Genomic DNA, 13,733 nt, shown 5'->3' with positions numbered 1-13,733 from the left:
GATTCTGTAATGTGTGTGTATGTCGTCACACATAAGTCCGTATAAGGTCAGTATAAGGTCCGCAGGTTAGCATCATATCTGAATCATCTGAAGGGTAGGACCTCCGTTTGAAAAAACCTTCGCATATACTCTGGAAGTTATATCTGAAAGCGCGTACTCTCTCACACACAGATATACACATACTCTCTCTCTCTCTCTCTCTCTCTATCTCTTTCACACACACTCTTAAACACACACACACACACACACACACACACACACACACACAGAGATGATACGACACACACACACACACAGATACGGCAATACAAGTACTAACAAGATCTATCTCCCCTTTCACACTGTTAGTAGAGGGTAATGAAGAGATGTGTGAGGAAGGATGTGTGTGTGTGTGTGTGTGTGTGTGTGTGTGTGGAGAGGGGGGCGGGGGTGATCAGTGACGTGTGAAAGTGGGATGAAGAGAGAGGTGTAAGAGGAAGATGGGGGGATGGAAAGAGCTTTGATGGAGGGAAAGAGAGATAGGGGGAAAGGGGGATGGTGTGAAAGGAAGGAGAGAAAGTAGGGAGGAAGACAGCTGAGTCAGCAGACAGACCAGAGTGACAGGATGTGTGTGTGTGTGTGTGTGTGTGTGTTGAGTGAGTGTATGCATGTGTGTGTCTATCTGTCTGTGTGTGTGTGTGTGTGTGTGTCTGTGTCTGTGTGGTGTGTGTGTGTGTGTGTGTGTGTGTGTGTGTGTGTCTGTGTCTGTGTGGTGTGTGTGTGTGTTTAATCCTGTCTGCTCCAAGATATTCTTCTTTAATACATAATAGTATTTTGATATGGTGATGGTGGTCATTTATCTTTGTCATATTTGCTTCTTCACTTCTTTATTTCTAAGTTTATTTCAGAGAGATATTTCAAAAGACCTGTATGAGGGATTCAAATCAGATTAGTAATGTGCACAGTACAGGCCTAATAGTAACAGTTTTAAAATGAACCTCTCTCTCTCCCTCTCTCAGCACACTGTCGCCCATGCAGCGATGAAGAGGTCCTTATGGCTGTGTGCACCAGTGACTTTGGTAAGATCGGTTACTTTATTTTCTTCCATTCTCTTCTTCTCTCTTCTCGTCTTGTCTTCTCTATTCTTCTCACGTACCCTCACTGTCCTGTTGCTTTTCTTCTCTTGTCGTCTCTTTATTTTCTTCCATTCTCTTCTTCTCTCTTCTCGTCTTGTCTTCTCTATTCTTTTTTTTCTTCTTCTTCTCTCACTGTCCTGTTGCAGTGGCTTTTCCTTCTCTTGTCATCTCTTGGCTCTCCAGGTTTATAAAATGTAATGTTCTCATCAAAGAGGGAAGTCTACTTGGTAATTGATTCAAAAATATAATCTCTCTCTCCCTCTCCCTCCATCTCCCTCTCTTTCTCCATCTCTCTCTCTCTCCATCTCTCTCTCTCCTCTCTTTCTCTCTCTCTCTCTCTCTCTCTCTCAAGCTGGTCGTGGCAGCATCCACACAGTGGACCAGCAACAGGAGGAAGATGCCAGCGGTCCGTGGCTCCAGGTGTCCCTGACGCGACTCTACCGCCAGAAGACCCGCATCTTCACCTCCTCAGGGGGCAACGCTCGCGCCCGCAGATCCTGGACGGGTCGCGTCCGAGCCCCGCCACACTGCCCCGTCGCCCACGGCAACGCTGACACAGGGGGCGGAGACTACTTGCTGACGGGTGCGTTGCGATTGGGCGAGGCGTGGCTGGGGTGTGCGCCACGCTATCAGGATTTCTTGAAGATGTACCGGGAAGCACAGGCCAGCGGCACCAACCCCTGCAGCATAGACACAGACTGAGAGGGGACTACGGGAGCCTGAGAGGGACAAACTGTGCACTACAGACACAGAGTGAGAGGGAGTACTACGTGGGGCTGGAAAGGGCCAAAACTGTATGCCATAAAGACAGCTTCGAAGGTGCCCGATTACAGATGGATACAATGTGGACAAGACTACAGTGGTCTTAGTGACCCATAAACGTTCAGCATGGACGCAGGCTGTGGAACCACAGATTGTGTTGGACACAAAGAGAAGGAGTAGATGGTCCAAACACATTCTGACGGCCCAAACACATTCAGAATGAGGGGTCACTGTGGGGGCCAAGCAAGCCCAGAAATGTGTTGCATTGAGCTGAACCAAACTGAACTGCCACTGAACTGAACTGAAGCCAGTTTGGCCGTCGGTGCTCAGGTCCTGTGGTGCCCAGACGACCTCCATCCCATTACCATGACCTTCACAACGCTGTTGTTGAGCTTCACACTAGGAAGGCTGAACAATAATTGATGGCTGGTTTGTGTGTGTGTGGCAATGTATGTGTGTACTCAAATACGTACATGTGTGCGTGCTTGTGTTTTTGAGTGTGTGTGTGTGTGTGTGTGTGTGTGTGTGGTGTGTGTGTGTGTGTGTGTGTCTGATAACCAGGCAGCAAAGGTGTTTCTGTAAAGGAATCTTTCTCCCGCTCTTATGAAGAGCTTCATGTACAGTAATCTGGTCATTTCTCTTGACTGCAGTTTTGTGAATGTCTGTGTGTGTGTGTGTGTGTGTGTGTGTGTGTGTGTCTTGCAGGCTTGTGCAAAATTCCAGAATTTAATTGAAACTGGCTATTTAATTCCAATTCAATTCTTGAATTTCACTTGCATTTCAATTGAGGTAGCAAACAGGAAGCAGAATTGCAATTTGAATTGTGCACAACCCTGGTGTCTTGTGTCTAGTCTCTGTGTGTAGGGGATTCATTTGTTGTGTTTTAAATGGAAATAAAGATCTCCTGACTTAATGTAATTGCGTGGTTTCTTTGTATGTAAACATCAGTGATTGTGTGTGAGTATGAAATGCATATGTGAAGCATGGGTGCAGTGTGCATTTCCCTACTTGCACTATGAAACCCAGTGGCCCGTGCTCAAACTGACCTGGGAGTGGTCATAAGAAATAAGAAACAAGTCTCACTCTCAAGTTAGCCTTTATTGATAAAATCTCTTTATCTTTAAAATTGTTAACATCTAAAATAGTTATTAATAAAATCTATTAGCCTGAGTTTCCCTACAGGACCGTAGGCTTTGCCCTGGAAAGAGAGCTGTGCGAGAAGTAATTCACTATCTTTCTTTTCAAATCCTATTTAAAATTACTGGTTTTAGGATCATAATAAAAACTAACTATTGATATCTTCTACAAATTCTACAGCAGGCAGTCCATCAACAATTGCTCAACATTTGTTATCAAAATATGATCTGTTTTACCTCTAGTTTTACTAAATATAATTTTATTAATACATATAAAAATCAGAAGAATGAGTATATTCTCAATTTTCTAGAGGTAATTAAAAACCATTAAAGTAGATTAGATTAAAGTAAATATCCCCATTTAAGGGCCTCTTTTTCAAGTACAACCCACTCCAGTGAGCTACAGGCGCCATCTAGTGGTGAATTTCACCACCACATGATGCAGCTCCATTTGACACGTTCTCCTTTCCACTGAAAGCTTAAACTTATGACAATACTTGACTTAAGGGGAAGCAACATTTTAAGATTTTGTTTGCTAAAGAGATGAACACTACTACGACCTGCCATACACACTTTGAATTTGCAATTTATTTGTGTGTGCATTTCCATTTGGCATCCATATTGACCTGTCAGTGCATCACAGCCTGCAGCTGAAATTGGGATTCCTTGTGACTGGTTATAAGAATACTGGTTGATGGAGATGATACTTTACATCCCTACTTAAAGTTCAATGTGATCGATGTGGGATCAAAGGGATCAAAGGATCAAAAACGTTATTGAAAAAAAAGAATAATATTTTTTTCCAAAAAGACTGCACTACATCAATTTAAGCATATACTGCTCAGGGAAACAAACTGCACCTGCAATTCCCACAACTGCTGTCCTCCAAGTCTGCCAACTGCAGAGGTGTAAAAGTCCGGCTTCAGAAAGTCTGGCTCTCATTTTTGTTCCAATCATTCACTTAATCAGCTGATTCTAGCATTCTAACTCTGAAGCCAGGTAGGTCATTATTGAAATCACCTGTGGATTAATACTTTCTACTTCTACTTTATACATCTCTGAACTTAACAAATAATAAGACAAATTGGAATTTCAAATACATCAGATAAAATAATATGAAGAAAATAAGAAGAATGTAAAGAAAGTGATAATGTAAAATAAAAAAGCGAGACAGAGAGAGAGAGAGAATGGCCTCCTCCGGAAGAGTGAGCAGGCAGGGCGGAGCCTAGCCAGCCAAAGACAAAGAGAGCTAGAAGAAGAATCTTTATTATTTCCCGTAAATATTCCAAAACTTTTCACACAGCATTAATTATCCTAGGTTACAGAAACATCATATGCACTTACTTTACTGCTTTACTATTTCTTGCATGTAGACCTTTAACACAATATCAAACATGAATAGGTTATCGTTTCTCATTTGACAAATAGTTAGACTTGAACTGGAGTTCAGGTCTCTCTCCGAGAACCTAAAGCTGGGAAAGAAGGCACAGTAAAGCGGCCGGGGACACTGTGTACATACATTTGTATACAATACAAATGTATAAACAGGGGCACTGTGATTACAAAGGCTCTTGCCAATATGGAGAATTTTCCACTGATTAAGGTATGCAAATTCCAGCCTCACAGAATTGCACATCAAATTTGTACTAACATAAGCATAATCATAACAGACATCATTTCTTTATGTATGTAATGCACATACTGTATACATATACAATTACCAAAATCATACCATACAGGAACTTTAGGCCTAGCTTTATGATTGAAAATAAGTATTTACTTCACAAGTGAAAGTAATTTATCTCATGCTTTCTTCTTAAGTGAAACTCTTCATCAGACGGTGGTCTGTGCAGTGGGAGATGGTGGTCTACAAGATGCAGCACTTTTTTTTTCTTTTCTTCTTCTCTCTGACTGTAAGAATGGCAATTATGAGTATGATTAACTGACAAGTATGAATTGATCATAATTATGTGTGTGCCTGTGCCTAATTCAAAGTTACTGAAAGATAATGGACAGATTCAAACAAAGTAGACTATGGGATGATGACTTCAAGTTAAAACTGAAGGTAGAGACTTTCTAATGATGAGGCGCAGCCCACTGAGCAAACAACGACTATGGACGTCTAAGACAAGTTGATATCACGTTGGTCCGTCCAGTCTATGATCTGGACGTCTATTTGACAGCCAAAATGAGTAGATAAATGGCATTGAGACCAGGGGCGATTCTAGGATCAGACCTGTGTGGGGGCTCAGCCCCTAACAGGGGCATCACTAGACCTCGAGCTGCACTGGGGCAGAAGACCACCCTAGAGGGGTACAGGGGCATGCTCCCCCGTAATAACATATAGTATATTTTAACGTTTAAATGTATCAATCTGATACACTTTGAAAATAAATCCACTGGTTATAATTGATTTTTTTGTCTCTATGGATAGAAATATTGGCGCTGTAGCCTAAAGTATTTTGCACTTCAGAATATTAACCATGCACACACAGGTGGAATATGATTCTGCAATAAGCTTACAACAACAAAACATATTTGCTGAATTTCACAGTTCAGAAATGTTCAAAAATAGTACATTTCAGCACTCCATGAAATTATGCAGTAGGCCTAGTGGTCACCTGTGTTGTTCAGCTAGTTAACATAATATTTAGCTAATTATTTTGGCAAATCTATATATTCCTTTTTCAGGACAGTCTGGGACACAGCAGTTCAATTCTGGGGCACGTGTCCCAGTAAAATGGTTCTGACCCTAATGAGCAGCTGACAGTGGATCTCGTACCAAGAAGTGGCAGTTCAGTCCAGTTTAAATTCAGAATAGGCCTACACGAACAAACAAAAAGTGATTGAACTGTAGCACATTTATTTATTTTATTATGAACTGTAGCACATTTAGTTATTTTGAATGGTGTTAGGGACACTAACATTGTGGTTAGGTGTTATCACCAACATATTGTAGCGTCGGTGGATGTACATGTCTAACGTTGAATGAGTGTCTCCCAGAATGCAGGGCGAGTGAATGCTAGAATGTGTAATGTCGGTTATAATAGTTGTAGTTACGTTTACCATGTTGTGTAGTTGTTAGCGTGTTAGTCTCTTTAGTTGTACCTCATGTGTTTATCCTTGTGTTGATGTGTGTGGTAAACCCTTATTGTGTGTTACATGTGCGGCTGAGACTACCCCTGTGTTGCCCTATGTAGTTATCTGTATGTCTGATTGTGTCTGAGTCTTCCTGTTCCAATAAATGGCCATCCTGGCCAAAGGTGAATCTTGTCTGAGGGTGAGATCGCTACAATATATATAAAATAGCGGCAGTCATAATAAAACACCTGGTAATGCCCAAATAGTTTGCCTTAAAGTACATTATTTCTCAGTAATCCACAATTGTGTTTTAAAACACAATGAATAATGTCCCACTGCCCCACTCCATGGTATGAGCGCCACAGATTAAGAGGCAACAAATTGTAAGACATTTACTTTTTGTATTTAGGCTTACCTTCTTCTTGCTTCCATCTTCTTTCATTTTCTGTCCCTTGTTGTCTAATATCAACAAGGAGGCGCAATTTGAGCATTTCTCCAGCATGTGCCAGATGAACTACAGCATCGGTAAACCTTGTTGTCCAGTGAGACGAATAAAAGAATACTATGATCGAATAGGAGTTGTTGAACTCATCAATGAGCTTTAAGACGGACTTTAAAACCTTTTTATACTTATCGACCCCTCTCTGTAGATCTTCTCCATGTTTTCCCTGTTTTTTCAGTGCCCGTAAGGCCTCTCTCCCTGTCTCCAAAGAATCTGACAGGTTTCTTATGTGGTTATTGAATCGAACTGTTTGTTCAATTCCGATGACTCTCTCTACAGTGTTGCTTTCTTGGACTGCTTCCTCTATTAGTCAAAGTCAAAGTTATTGTCAATTTCTTCACATGTTCCAGACATACAAAGAGATCGAAATTACGTTTCTCACTATCCCACGGTGAAGACAAGACATATTTTACCAATTTAAGTCCACAGACAACATAACATTCAAGTAAACAAAAAAAGTAAGTAAATAAGTAAATAAGAGGGCACATATAATAATGAAAAAATAAGAGCAGCAAAATTTGGTTGAAATTGGTGTAGGTGATCTGCCATTGCAAAATGATGGTATCTAAAAAGAAAGATTGATAAAAAGAGGTAATTCAGTCATTAAGTCCATTTATTCATGTAAATAATAAAAATGTTCACATTGTGTCCTATAGATGCGTTAAAATCACGAGGGTCTGAAGTGCATGGTTTGAAGCATATGGTTTAACCCTTAGAGCCAGACGGATAAAAATTGCGTCCAATATTTATGTCGGGCGCCAACAATGGACCTCACAGTTGCAAAATGCAAGGGTACATGAATCATCCTATATTTGCACGAACAATAACGGACAACAGCTCTTCAACTTGGCCCATTAAAATCTAAAAAGTATAATTTTTAAATCGTAAAAAAGTGCTGTCAACATAAGCAGACATCCATAGACCAGGACATAAGGCTATTACATTTGCGTCAGGCTGCAGATACCGGTAGTTTCAATTGTAGATAGGCCTATACTCTTTAAAGTTAATAGCAGTCTCCTCACATTCCTTCTTATTTCGGATTTAAACGCACAACAGTGCATTCGGCTATAATTTAAATAGACATTTAAACGCTAGGCTATTTTCCTCTTTCCATCCTGCGAACTTTAGGTTACAGTATGGCACATTATCGTTCATCTTTCAGCTATTTCACAAAAGCCTCTTGTTCTGATATTTATTCATTTCATATTTTTACAACATAAACACAACACCAATAAATAGGCTACAATATAACGACTTGAGCTATTTGCTGTTTACATCGGAATTGTCCACGGTGTTATGGATCCATTTGTCTGCAACGCAACATAGGCTACAACAACATCTATCTTTAGAAATACAGGAGCAGCTTACTATATGCTGAAGAGTGATGACTGCATAGCACGCCAGAATATCCCCAAACTCTCGGATGTACATAAAAATGGATCTTTTCGGTAGGCTAGTCATTTACAACTTTCCAAGCGGATGGTGCTCAAAATGCAACACAACCGTGTTCAAAGCAGGATGAGGACAACCTGAGGTTGTGTGTGTGCAGGGGCGGAGTGGGGCACTAAAATCCACCGGGAAAATTCTGACGGCACCGCCCACCCCTCCCCCAAACATGCACACACATCAATAGCACAAACAAAACAATAAATGTGTAAGGAACTAGATATGCAACAGTGCAGTATAAAAACAGCTTTGTGGGTGGATGGAAATTTCAAGCATCATGCAAGGACATATCTGGGTATCATAGCACTCCAATAGTTGCCTGTATAAATTTAAAAAAGGCCTAGCCTACAGACAATGTCAACCTAATAACACAGGTAATTAAATAATTGAAAAAAAACCAGGCACTTTGAATAGGTTTGTACGAGAACGATTAAAGTAGGCCTATATAGGCTTACATATAGACAGTTCCAACGAGTTCCACAAACCATTTATCAGCCTGAGTGGCCCAATAATTAGTGATTAGGCTACAGTGGTGGAATGTAACGAAGTACAAATACTTCGTTACTGTACTTAAGTAAATTTTCCACATATTTGTACTTTACTTAAGTAAAAATTATAGTGCATACTTTTGACTTTTACTTCGTTACATTTTACAGCAATTATCTGTACTTTTACTCCGCTACATTTCTACAACACCATCGTTCCTTTTTACGATACATTTTATGATCAGTTTTTTTTTTCTCTCTGACAAACACGTTTGTTTTACCAGGGGGTTGCTACCAAAGATTCTGGAGCGCTACGTGCATTCTTAGAAACATAAGCTTCTAGTCTAGACCAGTCAAAGCGTGAGCTTGTAGCCATCTGCATTCGGTAGGCTATATTCACCAGACCCATGGCTACACTGTACATGCAACTGTGTTCTGTGCCTTTCTCTGTCTGTTATCTGCAGCGTTAGGGCCTCCTCTCCGATGAGATTGCTATCCGCGGATCAGCGAAGTTACAGGCTATGCCCATGCTTCTGTCACACGTCTGATCATTTGCGGCACAAATTAATGGTAGACTATTAATGAACCGGTGGCCGGAAAACACGTAACATTTTCCAGATTAGGAAATATTCCTTAATTGTGTGTGATTAAATAAAGATGCATAGCCTACAATTGGGGGGTAGTAACGTGAGCGCTCATTCAATGTCTATGCGTCTGCGCAAGTGAAACTGAACTTAATCATAAAGACACCTTTCTCAGCAACTTTTCTGTTCAATCAGCATAATTGGCATTACGATCCACCCGACGTTTCCCTTGTCTACCCCGTTAAACTTCAGGCTCTCCTGTTTTGCTGAATGATATTACTCAGCAGATCACCCTAGTAGATAACCAGAATTACAGTCTCTAGAATTGTAGGTCAGAATGTAAACTGGGCCACAGATGGTAAGCACAATTGCATTAACTTAAAACTATCTAGTCGAGTATAACCTAAAACTAGCTGAATTAAAATGCCACAGCCCATACTGATTTTTCCTTTTAGAATATAGATATTAAGAGAATAAATCATTATGCAAATACTTTTACTTTTAATACTGAAAGTACATTTAAAAGCAGGTACTTTTTACTTTTACTTAAGTAGGGTTGTCATTGTGGTACTTTTACTTTTACTAAAGTAAATATTTCTCTGTGTATTTGTACTTTTACTTAAGTACTGAGGTTCAGTACTTCCTCCACCACTGTTAGGCTAGGCCTAGGCTACATATCAACACAAGACTAGCTTGAGCTAGTTTCAATAACGTCAATGCTTTAGCTCCGCTAACCTTTCTCTCTGCCTTCCATCCATATGTAAAACAGCAAGCAACCACGCAAATCCGTCGACTGTCAAAATTCCTGTAGTTTTCCTCGAACTTGATCGTTTGTAGGGTCATGCCATTAGACGAGGGGCCGCTCATTTATCCCACTACATTTCTGTAAATAGACTTGACCTGCAATCGGTTCACTGGATAAACCAGAAACACATTCCCCATTCCCAGGAGCTTTGCTCCATTCTAACCTAGGCTTACGTTAATTTAAGTACAAACAAATTAAATTGTCATTTTTTTATTTGTGATGAAAGTTCTGTAACGCCTGAATAAGACAAAAATGAATTAAGATAAAAAAAATTAAGGCTAGCCTACAAAAATCAGCATGGGAGATGAGTGTGCAGGGTAACCATGAATTACATATAGACAGTGAGCGAGTGGTATAAATATTGGTTGAACTTCATTAACGTGAAAGTGTAGATCTCGAAGAATTTCGCGGAAAATTCTTAATGCACCTATCAGGACGATGGCCACGTACGGACTCACGGCCGCGATAAAAGCTCTATCGGCCGGCCCACCGGGAAAACTCCCGATCATCCTGATTGCCCCTCCGCCCCTGAATGTGGCAACGGCAACGTTTTGAATGCATTTGTTTTTTTTTTTATTCACATTTTTTTATTTTCAAACATAGTGCAAAATAACAGTTACACTCTAGGTATTTAAACCAATACTGTAATACATTATATCAAGTACATCCTTACACACTACATTATCACACAACAACAACAAAAACAAACAAACAAAAAAACATACACAACATAGCCGCACAGCAGGTTCCCTCTCTTCCCCCTCTCCCCCAACACACACCATAATACACAATATCACACATTATCATATATATCAATTGTTATCACAACTTATTTTCTACTGATCCCCATCTTTAATATATGTCAGGAAACTACCCCACATAGCAGAGAACTTTGACACTGAGTCTCTCACTTTAGCAAGCATTAGTTCGTAAGAGGCTGTACTTGTCATGAGCTCCCACATGAGATGTAGAAAAGTACCCACATAGTTCTTACATTTCCAGCATTTGTCGTTTTTTAATTAAGTGTGCTTGCAAAGCAGCACACTTATTGTTCTTCTTAAGTTTTATTATTTTTCCCGTCTCCCTAATTTTTTGTCAGCCCTAGCGCCTAGGCCCTTTGAGACAGAGACACCGTTCCAACTTTAAAACGTCCGGTCAGTACCGGTGTAAGTTGGTCACGAAGATGATGTCAGGTGGGCGTGTCGTTTGTCCACCATATTGGATTGAACAGAAAGCGAAACTAAATTTTCACTGGTCACAAATTTGGTCCGAACGCCACGAAACGTTTGCGTCACAGCCAAACGAAATCGAAGCTCCGAAACAGGAAGTCGTCCATATCTCAGGAACACTGTCACATATCGATACCAAATTTTGTATTTGAACTGGGGACTCCAATGTGAGGGTGCATAAGCTAAAAACAAAAGAAAACATTCCAAAAGTTTCCATCATTTGGCAAACCACCCACAGGTATTTAGTAACTCTCACCATTCACCTTCTATCACAACTCCTTCAAAGTATGCTCAATGTTTCTGAGCAGCCACAATATCTCTGGGCAATCTTGCCCAATCATGAAATCCTTGCTCTGCCATGGGATAGTATGGACTCACGAACTGAAATAGCAAGGAGAACAGTAGCTATATATAGCTTACATAATAGAGTTGTTTTCACATAGACGGTTTTCAAATTAAATTTGTCATTATTGTTAAATATCATGATGGGAGAGTATTATTAAAAATGTTACAAGTATGCAAATGCATATGTTTACGGGTATTTAGGTTTTACTGTGTTGTTTTGTTGTAAAGACATGCAAGGCATTCTGGGCCATGTAATGAACAGTGGTCGGCAGCACTCCATAGGCTACGTATTACTATGAATAGGTGTTTCTGTAAACCTAGGGACAATAAACAGCTATCTCTGTTACAAAAACGAGCTGGTAATCGCTCATTGAAGAGGGAACTATGATAAAAAGATTGTTTTCCTAAAAGCATGGAGTTGACGAAAGAATAAACAAGCAATGTCACGTTAATGTTAAATAGCCTACATCTGACGCTTAGGTGGCAACGTTGTATTACATTTCACTAGTGTAGCCTACTTGAAATACGATGTGAGATTCACAAGTAAGGAAGGTGCAAATATTATGTAATTTATCATGGGAAATTATTGGAAATTTTATTTCTTGTTTATTCTAATTGCAAACCACACACATCCATTCGGAAGCACACGTACACATTTAATACTGAAAGACTATCATTTCGTTCAGAGCCATATAAAGGTAACCTTATATCAAAGATCCTTGATTACTAGCAAGATAGAGCAACGTAATTCGTTACTATGGGAGCAAAATGGGACAGTTCCGGTCTGCATAAGTGGGAGTGTCACCTTACGTCACTAAATAAACTTTCTCTCTTAATAAGCAATAAGAACAGATAAACATAATTGTGTTCACAATATCATTGTCTATAATCATGTATGATACCAATGAATCATTCTTTAGGACATGATATAAATAATTTAATTAGTCATGTGTACCGATTAGTCAGCTAGCTAGCTAGCTAACGCTAGCTTAAAACGCCATACAAGTGGATGGGAGTAGCTATGGCAATACAGATATGCGCTAACAAGTGACTAGTAGTTGAAGGACTCCAAAGCTGCTTGCTGTCAGATTTGGTTCCGAGGGTACAAGTTCAGTGTATCAACAACACTCAATAACAGTTTATGTGATGTGTTAATCAATTAAATTCCCAACAATTTCACAACAGCTAGTTCTGGAGTAGGCCATTCAACTAGCCCGCTTGCTTATGACGAGACTCACGAGATTCAGGCTGCGCAGTTGGCACCCGCTTCCTTATTTGGGTTTTGGGTTGCCAGGTTTTAGCCTATGACAAAACGGTTGAAATTGAAACTAAGTGATCGTGTATGTGTAGGGTGTATTTCATACACAATCTGGCAACCTGAATGGATCAATGATTTTAAAATGAAGTTTGATGGCCATGCAAATAGTTTTCCGGGAGAAATAACAAAACGGGAGGGTGCTGGGAGATGACCTTGAAATACGGGAGAAACCCGGGAAAAACGGGAGTGTTGACAGGTATGCTATGCATGGTAAGGGAGAGGGGGGGTGCAGGGCTATAGACTACTTAGGGTAAGCAGTGGTACCCTAGTACTTTGGGACATGTAGCACCATGTAGAATTAATGTTACACATACACACACACACACCCACAAACCCAACACACACATACCTTGGTGCCTTCCCTCGCATAGGCCTATATTTGATACATGGCTAGAGAAGGTGTGGCTTCTGCAGCTAGCAAGATAACCAGGCTCTCTTCCTGTTTTCAGTCTGTGGCTGCGAGGGTGTTTGTGTTTGAGACATCTAACCCAAGAGACGCTGAATACAAACACGCAAAACTAAGTAGTGAGACAACACAGGTAAATAACTTGATAGACTCAACAATGCGGTACATGTATTTGCTTGCAATTCATACACATACACATACACACACACACACACACACACACACACACACACACACACACACATATTATTGCCCACAAATATTTGCACACAAACATGCACATAGACATAACTAGATGTAAATCAGGTTTCTAGGCCAAGTATACTTGCATACAAGGAATTTGGTCTCTGCATTTATCTCATATTCATGAATTAGTGAACACAGAGCACATAGTGAACACACAGTGAGGTGAAGCACACACTAACCAGGAGCAGTGAGCTGCCTTGCTACAGCAGCGCTCGGGGAGCAGTGAGGAAGCAGTGAGGGGTTAGGTGCTCAAGGGCATAGATATACATAATA

General features: G+C 40.3%; 1 protein-coding gene across 1 annotated transcript in view; it reads left to right on the top strand.

The window, feature by feature from the left end:
• LOC125298468 (meteorin-like protein) overlaps window positions 1–2,790 on the top strand; it is an 8,784-nt gene extending 5,994 nt beyond the window's left edge. Inside the window, exons 2-3 of the mRNA XM_048249221.1 lie at window positions 999–1,058; window positions 1,468–2,790. Of these exons, the coding sequence (XP_048105178.1) occupies window positions 999–1,058; window positions 1,468–1,817 (410 nt within the window). The 3' untranslated portion in view covers window positions 1,818–2,790. The remainder of the gene's footprint in view (window positions 1–998; window positions 1,059–1,467) is intronic.
• The last annotated feature ends 10,943 nt before the right edge of the window (window positions 2,791–13,733 follow it).

This window comes from Alosa alosa, chromosome 7 (genome assembly GCF_017589495.1).
Source record: "Alosa alosa isolate M-15738 ecotype Scorff River chromosome 7, AALO_Geno_1.1, whole genome shotgun sequence".
NCBI lineage: Eukaryota > Metazoa > Chordata > Actinopteri > Clupeiformes > Clupeidae > Alosa > Alosa alosa.
The sequence above is the reverse complement of the archived record's forward strand: the minus strand, read 5'-3'. Positions and strand labels throughout refer to the sequence as shown.